General features: G+C 42.3%; 1 protein-coding gene across 1 annotated transcript in view; it reads left to right on the top strand.

The window, feature by feature from the left end:
- The window catches only part of LOC124789120 (probable flavin-containing monoamine oxidase A), a 267,938-nt gene that overhangs the window by 113,496 nt on the left and 135,494 nt on the right, over positions 1 to 18,948 (top strand). Inside the window, exon 3 of the mRNA XM_047256409.1 lies at positions 14,977 to 15,133. Coding sequence (XP_047112365.1) covers positions 14,977 to 15,133 — 157 coding nt within the window. The remainder of the gene's footprint in view (positions 1 to 14,976; positions 15,134 to 18,948) is intronic.

The following is an 18,948-nucleotide window of genomic DNA, read 5'->3' as shown; positions in this document are numbered from 1 at the left end:
CTACAACAATCTTTGTTTATTTGTATGTTAGTTTCTTCATAGACAAATACACTCCTGGAAATGGAAAAAAGAACACATTGACACCGGTGTGTCAGACCCACCATACTTGCTCCGGACACTGCGAGAGGGCTGTACAAGCAATGATCACACGCACGGCACAGCGGACACACCAGGAACCGCGGTGTTGGCCGTCGAATGGCGCTAGCTGCGCAGCATTTGTGCACCGCCGCCGTCAGTGTCAGCCAGTTTGCCGTGGCATACGGAGCTCCATCGCAGTCTTTAACACTGGTAGCATGCCGCGACAGCGTGGACGTGAACCGTATATGCAGTTGACGGACTTTGAGCGAGGGCGTATAGTGGGCATGCCGGAGGCCGGGTGGACGTACCGCCGAATTGCTCAACACGTGGGGCGTGAGGTCTCCACAGTACATCGATGTTGTCGCCAGTGGTCGGCGGAAGGTGCACGTGCCCGTCGACCTGGGACCAGACCGCAGCGACGCACGGATGCACGCCAAGACCGTAGAATCCTATGCAGTGCCGTAGGGGACCGCACCGCCACTTCCCAGCAAATTAGGGACACTGTTGCTCCTGGGGTATCGGCGAGGACCATTCGCAACCGTCTCCATGAAGCTGGGCTACGGTCCCGCACACCGTTAGGCCGTCTACCGCTCACGCCCCAACATCGTGCAGCCCGCCTCCAGTGGTGTCGCGACAGGCGTGAATGGAGGGATGAATGGAGACGTGTCGTCTTCAGCGATGAGAGTCGCTTCTGCCTTGGTGCCAATGATGGTCGTATGCATGTTTGGCGCCGTGCAGGTGAGCGCCACAATCAGGACTGCATACGACCGAGGCACACAGGGCCAACACCCGGCATCATGGTGTGGGGAGCGATCTCCTACACTGGCCGTACACCACTGGTGATCGTCGAGGGGACACTGAATAGTGCACGGTACATCCAAACCATCATCGAACCCATCGTTCTACCATTCCTAGACCGGCAAGGGAACTTGCTGTTCCAACAGGACAATGCACGTCCGCATGTATCCCGTGCCACCCAACGTGCTCTAGAAGGTGTAAGTCAACTACCCTGGCCAGCAAGATCTCCGGATATGTCCCCCATTGAGCATGTTTGGGACTGGATGAAGCGTCGTCTCACGCGGTCTGCACATCCAGCACGAACGCTGGTCCAACTGAGGCGCCAGGTGGAAATGGCATGGCAAGCCGTTCCACAGGACTACATCCAGCATCTCTATGATCGTCTCCATGGGAGAATAGCAACCTGCATTGCTGCGAAAGGTGGATATACACTGTACTAGTGCTGACATTGTGCATGCTCTGTTGCCTGTGTCTATGTGCCTGTGGTTCTGTCAGTGTGATCATGTGATGTATCTGACCCCAGGAATGTGTCAATAAAGTTTCCCCTTCCTGGGTCAATGAATTCACGGTGTTCTTATTTCAATTTCCAAGAGTGTATAATATTCTTATATTTAGTAAGAGTATATAATATACTTGTATTTAGTAAGACCCCCCCATGAACCATGGACCTTGCCGTTCGTGGGGATGCTTGCGTGACTCGGCAATACAGATAGCCGTACCGTAGGTGCAACCACAATGGAGGGGTATCTGTTGAGAGGCCAGACAAAAGTGTGATTCCTGAAGAGGGGAAGCAGCCTTTTCAGTAGTTGCAGGGGCAACAGTCTGGATGATTGACTGATGTAGCCTTGTAACACTAACCAAAACGGCCTTGCTGTGCTGGTACTGCAAACGGCTGAAAGCAAGGGGAAACTACAGCCATAATTTTTCCTGAGGGCATGCAGCTTTACTGTATGGTTAAATGATGATGACGTCCTCTTGGGTAAAATATTCCAGAGGTAAAATAGTCCCCCATTCAGATCTCCGGGTGGGGACTACTCAGGAGGACTTCGTTATCAGGAGAAAGAAAACTGGCGTTCTACAGATTGGAGAGTGGAATGTCAGATCCTTTGATCGTGCAGGTAGGTTAGAAAATTTGAAAACGGAAATGGATAGGTTAAAGTTAGATATAGTGGGAATTAGTGAAGTTTGCTGGCAGGAGGAACAAGACTTCTGGTCAGATGAATACAGGGTTATAAATACAAAATCAAACAGGGGTAATGCAGGAATAGGTTTAATAATGAACAAAAAAATAGGAGTGTGGGTAAGCTACTACAAACAGCATAGTGAATGCATTATTGTGGCTGAGATAGACATGAAGCCCACACCTACCACAGTAGTACAAGTTTATATGCCAACTAGCTCCGCAGATGATGTAGAGATTGATGAGATGTATGATGAGATAAAAGAAATTATTCAGATAGTGAAGGGAGATTAAAATTTAATAATCATGGGTGACTGGAATTCAATAGCAGGTAAAGGAAGAGAAGTAAACATAGTAGGTGAATATGGAGTGGGGTAAGAAATGAAAGAGGAAGCTGTCAGGTACAATTTTGCACAGAACACAACTTAATCATTACTAACACTTGGTTTAAGAATCATGAAAGAAGGTTGTATACATGGAAGAACCCTGGAGATACTAAAAGGTATCAGATAGATTACATAATGGTAAGACAGAGATTTAGGAACCAAGTTTTAAATTGTAAGACATTTCCAGGGGCAGATGTAGACTCTGACCACAATCTATTGGTTATGACCTGTAGATTAAAACTGAAGAAACTGCAAAAATGTGGGAATTTAAGGAGATGGGACCTGGATAAACTGACAGAACGAGAGGTTGCAGGGAGTTTCAGGGAGAGCGTTAGGGAATGATTGACAATAGTGGGGGAAAGAAGTACAGTAGAAGAAGAATGGGTAGCGTTGAGGGATGAAATAGTGAAGGCAGCAGAGGGCTAGTAGAAATCCTTGGGTTACAGAAGAGATATTGAATTTAATTGATGAAAGGAGAAAATATAAAAATGCAGTAAATGAAGAAGGCAAAAAGGAATACAAACATCTCAAAAATGAGATCGACAGGAAGTGCAAAAGGGCTAAGCAGGGATGACTAGAGGACAAATGTAAGGATGCAGAGGCATATCTCACTAGCGGCAAAATAGATACTGCCTACAGGAAAATTAAAGAGACCTTTGGAGAAAAGAGAACCACTTGTATGAATATCAAGAGCTCAGATGGAAACCCAGTTCTAAGTAAAGAAGGGAAAGCAGAAAGGTGGGAGGAGTATATAGAAGGTCTATACAAGGGCGATGTACTTGAGGGCAATATTATGGAAATGGAAGAGGATGTAGATGAAGATGGAATAGGAGATATGGGACTGTGTGAAGAGTTTGACAGAGCACTGAGAGACCTAAGTCGAAACAAGGCCCTGGGAGTAGACAACGTTCCATTGGAACTACTGACAGCCTTGGGAGAGCCAGCCCTTACAAAACCATACCATCGGCTGAGAAAGGCATATGAGACAGGCAAAATACCCTCAGACTTCAAGAAGAATATAATAATGCCAATCCCAAAGAAAGCAGGTGTTGACAGATGTGAAAATTACCGAACTATTATATTTAATAAGTCACAGCAGCAAAATACTAACATGAATTCTTTACAGACGAATGGAAAAAACTGGCAGATGCCGACCTCGGGGAAGATCGGTTTGGATTCCGTAGAAATGTGGGAACATGTGAGGCAATACTGACCCTACAACTTATCTTACAAGATAGATTAAGGAAAGGCAAACCTACATTGATGAATTCTTCTCAGGTTATCAGCCGAGTGGTGACGTTGTCTTGTCACAATGTTTCAATGAGTTTTGTACCCATCATCTTCTGGCAAAATGTCAGGATGTGGTATTCTGCATATCTATATAGCAGCTTGGCTGTCACCACTACTGTAGGCCGGCCAGTCACGTTCCTCCAGAATGGGGTGGGGCGGGGGAGGGGGGGGGGGGGGGGGTGCAGTGCAGCGCCAACCAGCGTGGAGTCCCGGTGGCTACCAATCTGTCTGCGGAGGATGCCACTGCCTTCAGATCAGCGTCGGCAGACAGATTGGATAGCCACTGGGTCTCGACGCCAGTCCACGTCAAGCCCCCCCCCCCCCCCCCCCTACCACCGCCACGTACGCGGGTACGCGGTACCCCCTTCCTTAGGAATGTGATTGGCCGGCCTACAGTAGCAGATGACAGCCAAGCAGCCATATAGATATGCAGAATGCAGCATCCCGACACTTCGCCAGAATATGACGGGTACGAAACTCATTGCGACAAGATGACGCCACCACTCGGCTCGGCTGATAACCCAAGAAGAATTCATAAGTGGAATACGCCAAGAAAGACTGAAATTGCACAAACCTACATTTCTAGCATTTGTAGACTTAGAGAAAGCTTTTGACAATGTTGACTGGAATACTCTCTTTCAAATTCTGAAGGTGGCAAGAGTAAAATACAGGGAGCGAAAGGCTATTTACAATTATACAGAAACCATATGGCAGTTATAAGAGTCGAGGGACATGAAAGGGAAGCAGTGGTTGGGAAGGGATTGAGACAGTGTTCTAGCCTATCCCCAATGCAATTTGATCTGTATATTGAGCAAGCAGTAAAGGAAACAAAAGAAAAATTCGGACCGGGATTTAAAATCCATGGAGAAGAAATAAAAACTTTGAGGTTTGCTGATGACATTGTAATTCTGTCAGAGACAGCAAAGGACCTGGAAGAGCAGTTGAGTGGAATGGACAGTGTCTTGAAAGGAGGATATAAGATGAACATCAACAAAAGCAAAACGAGGATAATAGGATGTAGTCGAATTAAGTCAGGTGATGCTGAGGAAATTAGATTAAGAAATGAGACACTTAAAGTAGTAGATGAGTTTTGCTATTTGAGGAGCAAAATAACTGATGATGGTTGAAGTGGAGAGGATATAAAATGCAGACTGGCAAAGTCAAGGAAAGCGTTTCTGAAGAAGAGAAATTTGTTAACATTGAGTATAGATTTAAGTGTCAGGAAGTCGTTTCTGAAAGTATTTGTATGGAGTGTAGCCATGTATGGAAGTAAAACATGGACGATGAATAGTTTGGACAAGAAGAGAATTGAAGCTTTTGAAATGTGGTGCTACAGAAGAATGCTGAAGATTAGATGGGTAGATCACATAACTTCCAAGGAGGTCCTGAATAGAGTTGGGGAAGAGAGTAATTTGTGGCACAACTTGATTAGAAGAATGGATTGGTTGGCAGGACATGTTCTGAGGCATTGAGGGATCACCAATTTAGTACTGGAGGCAGGTGTGGAGGGTAAAAATCTTAGAGGGAGACCAAGAGATGAATACACTAAGCAGATTCAGAAGGATGTAGGTTGCAGTAGGTACTGGGAGATGAAGAAGCTTGCACAGGATAGAGAAGCATGGAGAGCTGCATCAAACCAGTCTCCAGACTGAAGACCACAACAACAACAATAATAACAACATTTAGTAAGAATAGCACCGTCAGCAAGATTTTCTGGTTTTATTCATACACACCAGTTTCAATGCTACAGTGCTACTGCACAAGATACAAAATCTGAATGTCTATAGTTCTTTTTTAATCATAAAACTACATTAGACTGATCCAATTCCAACTACATATGTACATATAATTACCATAGTAGTGAAAACTTAATAAAACACATAAACTATAGATGATGTCTACACTGTGTCATATTTGTAAGTATTGTGATAAAATCAAATGGCCTACAAGATTACTAGGTACCTTAAAACGTATTAGGCTATGTCAACCAGAAGAGGACTATGTTCCTTCAACTTGTATGTGTACTTCTCCTCCGTGGTAATACGTCTGTATTGTGGGATATTTGCTTTATCACAATAATTACAAATATGACACATTGGACACACTACCCGATTGATGAATGGAAGATATCATACAGAAATGTGAAAATATACAGAGACAGATGGGGTGGTAAGCACTTACCTGATCTCAGTACAGCTGACATTCCCACAAAACCAATGAAAGTAGATAAAACCTAGCTTTCAGAAACATGTCCCTTCATTAAGGAAGAGAGAGGATGGAGGGAAAAAATGGGAAGAACAAAAAGTGGATGCAGGTCATTCACAACCTAGTTTGAGACGACAAGGAGAAGGTAAGTAAAGATGGAGTAAAGGGTGTCAAAGGGAAGACAAAGATAGTGCATATTAAACACTGTACCAACTTCAAAGCAAAGAGGATAGTTTGACAAGTAAAGAGACATATGCGAGATAAGGCGATTAACACCATATAAGAAGAAATGAAACATGGAAAATCCAGGATGCAATGAAACAATGTTATGAAAAGTGTTTTTGCTATTCGCCATATCGTGGAGATGCTGTATCACACACACACACACACACACACACGTATGACCACAGTCACTGGCAGCTGAAGCAAGTCTACGAACAGCAGTGCATGATGGCAGAGGCAACCGGGTGGGGGTAATGAAGAGGCTGTGAGAGGGGGAGGGACAGTAAAGTGCTGCTGCAGGAGCATCCAGGGACGAGGTTGAGAGAGGGTAGAGCAGCTAGGTGCAGTCAGGAGGTTAGAAGGGGAGGGGGGGGGGGGGGCAGTGGAGAAGGATAGAAGTAAAAAGGCTGAGTGCATTGAAGGAATAGAGGGCTGCATCTTGCTGGCATGGGAACAGGGAAAGAGCTACTTGGGTAAGGAGAGAAAGATATCAAAATAAGTAATGAAAAGTGTAAAAAGAAGGGGGCTGTGGGTGTAGCAGGCACTTAGGTCACTAGAATTATGCTGGAGGGCAAATGGTTTGCTTGTGCCCAGAGTGTTTATGATTCATTATCTTTTCTTACCTTCCCCTTATTACCTCATAACCTATGTTCTGAGTTCTCTCTTTTCCATTTTCTTTCCCCATTTTTCCCTCCCTCCTCTATCCTTTCCAATGAAGGAACAAGTTACCGAAAGACAGCTTTTATTTATTTTCATCAGTTTTGTGTGAGTGTGACTGGGCTAAGATTTTGTAGACATTATTTATAGCCCTTTTGTTATTGAGATATTAACATTATGCTGATGACATGGAATTGGTTCAGTCTAATATTGTTGTTGTTGTTGTTGTGGTGGTCTTCAGTCCTGAGACTGGTTTGATGCAGCTCTCCATGCTACTCTATCCTGTGCAAGCTTCTTCATCTCCCAGTACCTACTGCAGCCTACATACTTCTGAATCTGCTTAGTGTATTCATCTCTTGGTCTCCCTCTACGATTTTTACTCTCCATGCTGCCCTCCAATACTAAATTGGTGATCCCTCGATGTCTCAGAACATGTCCTACCAACTGATCCCTTCTTCTAGTCAAGTTGTGCCACAAGCTCCTCTTCTCCCCAATTCTATTCAATACCTCCTCATTAGTTATGTGATCTACCCATCTAATCTTCAGCATTCTTTTGTAGCACCATATTTCAAAAGCTTCTATTCTCTTCTTGTCTAAACTATTTATCGTCCACATTTCACTTCCATACAAATACTTTCAGAAACAGCTTCCTGACATTTAAATCTATACTCGATGTTAACAAATTTTTCTTCTTCAGAAATGGTTTCCTTGTCATTGGCAGTCTACATTTTATATCCTCTCCACTTCAACCATCATCAGTTATTTTGCTCCTCAAATAGCAAAACTCCTTTACTACTTTAAGTGCCTCATTTCCTAATCTAATTCCCTCAGCATCACCCGACTTTATTAGACTACATTCCATTATCCTCGTTTTGCTTTTGTTGATGTTCATCTTATACCCTCCTTTCAAGACACTGTCCATTCCGTTCAACTGCTCTTCCAATTCCTTTGCTGTCTCTGACAGAATTACAATGTCATCGGCGAACCTCATAGTTTTTATTTCTTCTCCATGGATTTTAATACCTACTCTGAACTTTTCTTTTGTTTCCTTTATTGCTTGCTCAATATACAGATTGAATAACATCGGGCATAGGCTACAACCCTGTCTCACTCCCTTCCCAACCACTGCTTCCCTTTCATACCCCTCAACTCTTATAACTGCCATCTGCTTTCTGTACAAATTGTAAATAGCCTTTCGCTCCCTGTATGTAGTCAATAGCATAAACACCACTCAGGGAATAGGACTGAAGCCTGTTCCGACTAGCCAGCTGCTGCCTACAAGGTAGTATGGGGAGCAGTTTATGATCATGGATTCACATGAATAAAACCAGTAAATGCAGCTGATCATGTTGTCCTTAGTATATAAGACACAATAACAGCTACTGTCCAGATATCCACCAGATGATGGATGTATGGAGAAAATGAACATTTCTTTCAGGTTGTGACCAGATGTTAAAAGTCACATCATAACTGTTTAGAAGCAATTAGAAAAATACAATAATTTAAGTTACAAATGAGAAGGTAATCAACTCCTCTGAAAGGAGTTCTTTAATATTATAAAAACACTTATTAGTATAAAAATTCTTCAGTAGCACTTCAGAGCAACTTCCTTAAAAACCTTTTAAATATCTTGGAAGTCTGATGTTAGTTTGAGCCTCATGTAATAGGAACTACATCTTCTGTGTTATACTTTGCCAGGCAATATGCACAGTATCTCCTTGTGTAATATGTGTATCAATTTCAATCTAGATCGTTGTGATGTTATATTTTTAATTTAGTTGTCCAGTTTTAGAAATAGTGCCCAGGGGCCTCACCACTCTTTGGTGGGTACACGCTTGGCTACTGTTTGGCCCTTGCCTTTGCAGCATCTTTTCTCTTATTGCTGTATGTCTGTCCTCTTGCTTGCTTCCCCCTCCCTTGTGGAATATGTCTGGGATATTGTTGGAAATACATTCTTCAAATTCAGTTGCCAATATCAGAACGGTCTTTCCACTCCTTTTGTCCCTTCTTTCTTTTCTTTGTTCCCTTTCTCCTATCCTTCCTCCATTTTGGGATTTGAGGTTCCTGTTTTTCTTCTTCCTCTGTGTGTGCTCCTGAAGGACAGCCCATGCGTCTGACGTGTAACAGGTGACTGGGAAACGTGTAATTCCCAGCCCCAAGTTGACATGTAGGATTCACATGTACCTCCTCATACAGGCCAGGCCCAGAGAGGGAGGATTGCCTGAGCTGCCACCTTCCTAAATTGCTGATTGGTCCCTCTGTCAGATGCTCAGGAGGTGTGATGTGAGGTGTGAACAATCAACTAACGTGGATGTGCCCCCTTCTGAGGGGGTGACCTCCAGTTGGAAGGAGCATGCCATCAGAGATATTGGCAGTCATGGGGGATTTTCTCACAATGAGCCAATCATCTTTTTCACCACCATTGTCTACCAAACATAGATGGAATGAGGCTAATGACTGAAAGACCCTCCCAGCTGCACCATGGTTCTTTGTGATTTCACATACTGAAGGTAGTCACTCCTTTGCTGTGGTAAATCCATTTATTATTCAGAAAGGTATTGATACAATTGCTGGCTCTGTGAAATCCTGCTCTTATTTAGACAATGGCACATCAATTTTGGAGACTGCTTCTGATTCTCAGGCACAACAACTGTTTGCAGCTTCACTCCTCCACAGCTATCCTGTTGATGTCAAGGCCCACTGAATGCTGAATTCTTCCTATGGTGTTATGTACTCTAGGCTGCTTAATGGTCTCACTCAGGCAGAAATCCAAAAATATTTCTCTGATCAGGGTGTCATTGTAGACCATCAGGTGATGAAAAAAGCAGATGCATCCTTAGTGCCCACACCCACTCTCTTTCTCACTTTTGATCGAGTGGTACTTCCATCAAAGATCAAAGCAGAATATGAAGTTATCTCAGCATGACCTTACATTCTGAATGCAATGTGCTGCTACCAGTGTCGTGATCACAATCATACTTGCATGTCCTGTTAACAACCATCCAAATGTGTAATCTGCGGTAGGAATGCTCACGAGGGCAATTGTCCACCTCCTTCTCCCCACTTGTGAACTGCAATTGTGACCATGCCACATCCTCCCAAGAGTGTCCCATGTATCTTGATGAGTGGGCTGTCAAGGAGATCCAGGTGAAGGAAAAAGTACCTTAGCTGGTCGCTCACAAGTTGTTGGCTAGTCGGAAACCTGTGTTCAACCGTCTGGCACTTACAGTACTGTTCTCACTACATCTTGCTCCATGAAGCACATGGCCATGCAGACATGCAACCTCAAATTTAGCCCTGTGGTTGTGAAATCACACAGTGTTATGGTAGTGTTCCCATCTCCTCCCCCAGCTGTGCAACAAGCCACCAAACTTTTGCCTCATGGGGTGAAGTCACTTGCTACACAACTGGCTGGCTGGGAAGGACGGAAGGAATATTTCCCCAATGACTTCCTACATCCTTCCAGCCAACAAACATCTGAGTCTTCCTCTGCCAACTGGAAAGACTCCAAGAAGTCAAACTAAGAGAAATGGTCTTCTCCTTTGCAGACTCGGATACCCTCACCCGGCTGACCTCAGTGTTGCCGGTGTGCACTGGGCAACTCCCTCATCCTTTTCTGCTGCTCAGTGACTTTAATGTGCACCATTCCCTTTGGGGCTTGCCCAGAACCTGTCAGAGAAGTGCCCCTCTTGTCTGACCTTCTCAGTCACTTTAACTTCATCTATCTTAACACGGCAGCACCCATGTTCCTTTCAGACTACACTCACACCTGTTCCCATTTAGACCTCTCCTTCTGCCCTACCCAGCTTGCCCATCATCTCAAGTGGTCCATTTTCTCTGACAAGTACTCGAGTGACCATTTCCATGTGCCATCTGATTGCTGACTACTACCCCACGTATGTGCACACACAAATGGCAGCTTTCTAAGGCTGACTAGGCTTCACTTTTCCCAGGTGACCTTCAATGAACAACATTTCTCTAGTTGCAATGACCAGGTAGAATATCTTACAAACATCATCCTTAATGCAGTAGAATGTTCCATTCTTTGCACTTCCTCTTTACCATTCTGTGTCCAGGTCCCTTGGTGGACTGAGTTGTGCCACTATGCCACTCATGCATGGAGATATGCTCTCTGCATTTTTAACCATCATTCTACAATGGCAAACAGCATTCGTTACAAACAATTGCATCCACAGTGTCGTCACATTCTTTGGGATAGCAGAAAAGCTAGCTGGATATCCTTTACTAGTTCTTTTAACAGAACCATTCCCAGCCTCCAACACCTGTCTTGGATCAAGGTCCATTCCCCAATTTCCAGCCTGTCAGTAGCATAAGATGTCTTAAAAGCCCTACTGCTATCTCCAACACCTTGAGCCACTTTGTGCAGAGATTTTGAACTCCACCCACTATCATTCTGCCTTCCTCCATTGGAAATGAGTAAAGGATACTCTGGCAATACCCTTCTCTTTTCAGAATTGTGAGTGCTACAATGCCGCCTTTGCTATGAGGGAGCTAGCTCATGTTCTCACTTCATCTTGATCCTCTGCCCCAGGGCCAGACAATGTTCACATTCAGATGTTGCAGAACCTTTCTCTTGCAGGCAAGCACTTTCTCCTTAATACGTACAATAATATCTGGGCAGAGGGCACGTTTCCCGATGCTGGCATGAAGCCACTGTCATACCCATACCCAAGCTTGGCAAGAACAAACACCTTCCTTCTATTTATCACCCCATTTCTCTCACCAACTGTGTTTGCAAGGTGATGGAATGTATGATTCATTCCCAGCTGGTATGGTGGCTCAAGTCTTGCAGTTTACTAAGCACTGCACAATGTGGATTTCGAGCATGCCATTCTGAGGTTGACCATCTCATCACCTTGTCAACCCATATCATAAATGGTTTTCTGTGGAAATACCAGACTATAGCCATGTTTTTCGATTTGGAGAAAGCCTATGACATCTGCTGGAAGACTGGTGTCCTCCATACTCACTACATGTGGGGCTTCCAAGACCACATGCCCCGTTTCATTTAAGGAATTTTTAAAAGACAGAGTTTTCAAGGTACATATTGTTTCTGCCTTATCAGACACCTTTATTCAGGAAAACAGTGTGCCTCAGGTCTCTGTCCTGAGCGTCATCCTCTTTGCTATCACCATTAACACTGCAATGGCCTGCCTCCCACCGGGCATCTCCGGCTCCCTTTATGTTGATGATTTTGTGATCTGTTGCAGTTCTCCATGGACTTGTCTCCTTGAGCAGTGTCTTCAGCGAAGTCTCAGTCATCTTTACTCATGGAGCAGCGACAAAGGCTTTCACTTTTCCAGTGACAATGCCATTTGCATGAATTTCTGTCAGTGCAGTTGGTTTCTTCCACTGTCTTTACATCTTGGGCTTGTTGCTCTTCCCTTCATTGAAAATATAAAATTCATGGGGCTCATGCTTGATAGGAAACCCATGTGTCTTAGCTTGCTACCCACTGTACTTGGTCCCTCAATGTCATAAGTGTCCTCAGCACCACTTCCTGGGGAGTGGGTCGGACCATCCTCCTCTGTTTGTATCAGTCCCTTGTACATTGGAAACTAGACTATGGGTCTTTCGTTTATGCATCTGCACATCCATCCCTCTTATGCCATCTCAATACTATACACCATCGTGGCATCTGTTTGGCCACTGGCGTCTTTTACACTAGCCCGGTTGAGAGTCTGTGGGCTGAAGCTGCCGTATTACTGGTGTCATACCACTGTGATATTCTGCTCAGCATATATGCATGCCATTTTTCTGCCATGCCTGGCCACCCATCCTAAGCCTCCTTCTTTGATGGCTCCTTCGACTGCCAGTATGGGGTATGGCTGTCTTCTCCTGGAGCTCACTTTTAGCTCTTGCTCCAGCAGCTTAACTTCATGCAACTTGCCACCTTTCCAATGGGTGTGAACCCTTCACCACCTTGACCTGGTGCAGCAGCCCTCATTCAGCTTGGCCTTCATTCACTTCCTATAGACATTACTCCAGCCTCACTCTATCACCATAAGTATAATGATCTTTGCACAGAACTTCGCGATAGTACCTTCTTGTATACTGATAGCTCTCAGACTAACCACGATGCCGGGTGTGCCTTCGTCATTGGCACCGACATTTTTTGATATTGGCTTCTGGACCGCAGCTCAGTATTTACAGCAGAGCTCTTCGCCCTGTGTCAGGCCACACAGTGCATCCAGCAACATAGGCTTTTCAGTATTGCGTCATCTGCTCTGACTCTCTCAGTGCCCTTCAGAGCCTTTGTGTGCTGTCACTTTCTCACTCTTGATGGAGCCACTGTGATTTTTTTGTGGGTTCCTGATGGGAAACGAGGCCACTGCCACTGCTGCCTAGGTTGCAGTCCTCATACCTTGGCCAGCTAGTTCTTCCATTCCCTTTGATGATCTATGTGCTGCCGTCTGTCAGCAGGTAGTGTCACTTTGGGATAACCAGTGGTTCTCCCTTCATGGGAAGAAACTCCAGGGAATTAAGCCTCTCCCATTGGTTTGGATGACTTCCTCTCAGTCCTCTCGCCGCTAGGAGATCATTTTTGTATTGAGCACCGTGTTTTTAGCCATTGCATTTGTTAAGTAGTGACCCCCCTCCACTATGTGCTCATAGCCCTCAACCTCTGACAGTTCACTGTTTCCTTACAGAATGCCCTTTTTTAACCACTTATGTTCTCATTTACATTTGCCCTCTGAGTTATCAGCCATTTGAGTGAACAATGCATGGGCTTTTACTTTTTATCCATTGTAGCAATATGGCAAAGGACTTTTAATCTTTAGTTAAGACCTCCGTTTCTCTGTGGCATATTTTATAGACCATTCTCCAAGACATTGTTTTTAGCTGTCTTCTTTTCTGTCAATTCAGCTTCACGTATAGTCTTTTTCTTTTTTTAACTGCTTTTTTTTTCTTAGTGTTCTACAGTTATGACATGGGAGCATTTGACCCTAGTTGTTTCTGTGCCCTAAAACAAAACAAAACTAGTTTTAAAAATATATTATAACTGTGTAATTAATTTCTTACTCTTGATCATCCCTTTTATGAATCATTATAATTGAGATTTCAAGTCATTTGTACTTCACCTCCCCCTTCCTTTTTTTCACAGTATGAATACCCTGTTTATATTCTTTCATGCAGCACATTCCCTTGCTATAATTTCACATGTAAGGCACTAATAAACTATTAAAATACACTGTACGCATTTGCTCATAATACAGAACTCTTGACATTGTCCTTATTGTATAAACTGATTGTTGTAACCTTTTTGTGCACTATCAATATGATTAGATTAAAGAAACTAATTTCTTGGCCATATAATACTTTATTAAAACGAAAATTACAGCAGCACCACATTGGCAGTACATGTGCATGTACTGACTGTGCCAACACGTTGCTGCTTTAATTTTTAAATATGATGATAGCTGAGCTACACCCAACATGTAAGGACCAGTATAATCACATGAGTTGCAGCTCTGTGGATTTGGAGTAGCTAGCAGAATATTGACTTGTTTGTGTGAGGAAGCACTGAACTTACGACCAAAATCAATGAGAATGTCATAAGTTATTACACATTGCTGTTTCACACGTGTGTTGTAAATGGCAGGATGACGTGGGAGAGCTACACTTCCATGCAGGCTGATCTGGATAGTGAAAAATGTTATACTAAGCGTCATGGTGACCACTTTTGTGCACCTGTTGTTCACAAGAGTTGCAGTCATGGGATGGTCCATTGTTGTAGTGAAGGCAGTTAGCTAAAGTACACTGATTAAGATGCAGTAGCTGTTGCTGTTTGCTGCGGGACCTCCACCGGGGGGTGGGGGAATTCCTAATCATAATGCTCAAATGAAATGAAGAGAGCACATGGATGGATTTCACAAACACTTTATTATTTAACATGCAGAAAGAAGATCTACACAATACAGTAACACACAGCAGACTGTGAACATCAGATACTTTCCCCACAGGAGCTCAACCAGTCAACACAAAGTCTTATTTTCTCACATTTGTGTTCTTGCTTGTGAAGTCCTCACAACTTGTTCCAACTGAAAACAATGAGAAAGAATATTAAGATGATAAAGTTTAAATATCAGACTTCATTCATTGTATGATATTTAATTTTAAGAAATAATTTTGTTCCAGGTAGAGAACATAATGAAAAGAATCAACTGGAATGAGCCATTAGAAGATCCTTATGTTAAAGAATTAGACAGCATGACGCTGGAAACTTTTCTCAACTGCCATCTTCAAACACAATTAGCTGTTGGTATCATGAAATCATTCATTCAGACTTGCATAGGTAAGGCTATTAAAAAGTAATATTTGTTTTTATATTGTTTTACTGCTGGTACCATAAATATGAAATGCTTTGGTAGAAGGACTGAAAGATTTCATTGTGAGAAATTTGATACAAGAATACAATTTTCATTGTATTTTTGTTCTCCAGCACACAACGCCGTTCACAGTAATCATACCTGCTGCAGGTATATCTCAAAATAATATGAAACTCAAGGCATCAAATGCAAACATGTGCTGACAATCTTTGTATGCACGTTATTTGTGTTGCTTTTGGTGTAGGATAAAAGATTTTGGAGTTTCATTTTATGTGTCATCAAGCATGATACTGAACTCATCCACAACAGCTTGGCAAGTGCTTCTTCAGATTGCAATCTTTGCATACAGTAACTTTTGATGTCCCATAGCTCCTGTTGTATAGGAATTGCATTTATATAATTCATAGCTCTCTCATTTGTCTAACTTTTGATTGCATACGCAACCATGAACCTTGCCATTAGTGGAGAGGCTTGCATGCCTTGGCAATACAGATAGCCATGCCATAGGTGCAGCCACAACAGAGGGGTATCTGTTGAGAGGCCGGACAAACATGTGGTTCCTGAAGAGGAGCGGCACTTTTCAGTAGTTGCAGGGGCCAAAACGGCCTTGCTGTGCTGGTACTGCAAATGGCTGAAAGCAAGGGGAAACTACAGCCATAATTTTTCCTGAGGTCATGCAGCTTTACTGTATGGTTAAATGATGATGACGTCCTCTTGGGTAAAATATTCCGGAGGTAAAATAGTCCCCCATTCAGATCTCCGGGCGGGGACTACTCATGAGGACATCGTTATCAGGAGAAAGAAAACTGGCATTCTACGGACTGAAGCATGGAATGTCAGATCCTTTGATCGGGCAGGTAGGTTAGAAAATTTGAAAAGGGAAATGGATAGGTTAAAGTTAGATATAGTGGGAATTAGTGAAGTTTGCTGGCAGGAGGAACAAGACTTCTGGTCAGGTGAATACAGGGCTATAAATACAAAATCAAATAATGGAAGTGTAGGAGTAGGTTTAAAAATGAATAAAAAAATAGGAACTCGTATAAGCTACTACAAACAGCATGGTGATTGCATTATTGTAGCCAAGATAGACATGAAGCCCATGCCTACCACAGTAGTACAAGTTTATATGCCAACTAGTTCTGCAGATGATGAAGAGATTGCAGAAATGTATGATGTGATAAAAGAAATTATTCAGATAGTGAAGAGAAATGAAAATGTAGTAGTCATGGGGGACTGGAATTCGACTGTAGGAAATGGAAGAGAAGGAAAAGTAGTAGGTGAATATGTAATGGGGGTAAGGAATGAAAGAGGAAGTTGACTATAGAATTTTGCACAGAGCATAACTTAATCATAGCTAACACTTGGTTTAAGAATCATGAAAGAAGGTTGTATACATGGAAGAGGCCTGGATACACTGGAAGGTTTCAGATAGATTATACAATGGTAAGGGAGACATTTAGGACCAGGTTTTAAATTCTGAGACATTGCCATGGGCAGAAGTGGACTCTGACCACAATCAATTGGTTATGAACTTTAAATCAAAACTGAAGAAACTGCAAAAAGGTAGGAATTTAAAGAGATGGGACCTGGATAAACTGAAAGAACCAGAGGTTGTAGAGAGTTTCAGAGAGATCATTAGGGAATGATTGACAAGAACAGGGCAAAGGAATACAGTAGAAGAAGAATAAGTAACTTTGAGATGTGAAATAGTGAAGGCAGCAGATGATCAAGAAGGTAAACGGACAAGGGCTAGTAGAAATCTTTGGGTAAAACAAGAGATATTGAATTTATTTAATGAAAGGAGAAAATATAAAAATGCAGTAAATGAAGCAGGCAAAAAGGAATACAAACGTCTCAAAATTGAGACAGACATGAATTGCAAAATGGCTGAGCAGGGATGGCTAGAGGACAAATGTAAGAATGTAGAAGCATATATCACTAGTTGTAAGATAGATACTGCCTACAGGAAAATTAAAGATACTTTTGGAGAAAACAGAACCACCTGTATGAATCTCAAGAGCTCAGATGGAAAACTAGTCCTAAGCAAATAAGGGAAAGCAGAAAGGTGGTAGGAGTATATAGAGAATCTATACAAAGGCAATGTACCTGAGGGCAATATTATGGAAATGGAAGAGGATGTAGATGAAGATGAAATGGGAGTATGATACTGCATGAAAAATTTGACAGAGCACTGAAAGAGCTAAGTCAAAACAATCCCCGCAGGGTGTACACGTGGACAAGGGGGAAAAAAAAAGGTCCATTTCCTGGTTAAAAATACACTTTCTTCCAGGTGAAAATACACTTTATCTGTGTTAAGTGACAGTATACTTTTCCTCAGAACTGTAAAACTTATCAATTGTTTCAGTGGTTATATTTCTATACACCGGCGTAGAATTACCTGGCACTTTAGAAAGTGAAACTCAGGGAAAATAATATGTTTTAGAAAGATCTTTGTTGTGCAGTAACATGTACACTACATGTTTCTGTATTATGAAAGTATAAATTTGAATTCCACCAAACTCGGCATGTTACTTTCTGAAGCATTGAAATCAAGATTGCGATGCACTTTTGTAAGCCAGTCATAGCTTGTGTCATGTGATCTCACCAGCCAATGACAATAGATATTCAGAGCATAGGATATGTGATGTAGTCAGCCAATAGCAACATCACAGTTATGTGGTATGAACACACAAATAGGAAAAGTTCATGTTTCAAATTAATATACATAGTGTTGCTACTAGAAAAGAAAAGCTTTTACATTTAATATTGGTCTCGAATATTAATAAGCTGCTAGAGAAACTAAGCTTTCACATATAATGTTAATCTTTTTTGCCTTTGTTACACTTTAGATACCTCACACAAATGTGCCTGTAAAATTTTTAACAGTGACATAGATGTCTGATCTTCTGGGCTTGAAATTCTTCTGAATGGTCATCCTCAAAGAGTTGTTTTCTAAATGAGAGTCAAATACTCTGTGATTTAAGAAATTCATCATACATTCTCGGACATAGATCATCTTGTGTAAAAGGAAATTTACTTTGAAAGTATGTGACCTGTTAGGAATAGGTTGTTTCAGCAGTTGCCACAGAGCACCAAATAACAGGCGTCCTGCATTTCCACAGCTAAGATGATGTAGGACGCCTGTGTGTTTCTACATGTAAAACATTAAAAGATCTTACATTATGTCATAAAAGAAACAAGACATTAGAGATTACTCCAAGAGCATCAAAATTTTGTGAACCATACTAAAATGCATAATTTGGCTTAAAGTGCACATTCATATGTCCAGATTCAGATGTAAATTTTCTTGGAGTACCAATATTGTATCATCCCATGTTTGGTTCTTTATTATGGCATAATGCCATATGTGCTAGAAGATGAAAACATGCACTTGGAAGTGCTGCGAACAGTTGAAACAAGCTAATAGTGTGGAATTAAACACACCATTTCAAATAAGTTGACTGGCACAGTGGAAGAGATTAATAAAAGCCAGATTTCTTTAGCAAAGTGACAAAAATAACTTTATTGTTCTGCAAGGCAATTAATGCTTGACTCTCAGAAAGGTGGAAATAAAATAAAATCTGAAACTAATAACATATTGTAGCCTTCCATAATTATGTGAATGTACTTTAATTCACTTGATAGATCCTGACACAGAAATCCATTTTGTTTTCATTTGACGTGAGAGCTTATAAATGAGGATCACTAAAAGTAAACACAGGTATTGTGGACAGTACTCACCTCCCCACTATAACTCAGACTGCTCCATGCATCAGTCCCG

This window comes from Schistocerca piceifrons, chromosome 3 (assembly GCF_021461385.2).
Source record: "Schistocerca piceifrons isolate TAMUIC-IGC-003096 chromosome 3, iqSchPice1.1, whole genome shotgun sequence".
NCBI lineage: Eukaryota > Metazoa > Arthropoda > Insecta > Orthoptera > Acrididae > Schistocerca > Schistocerca piceifrons.
This window is presented reverse-complemented; position numbering and strand designations above follow the sequence as displayed.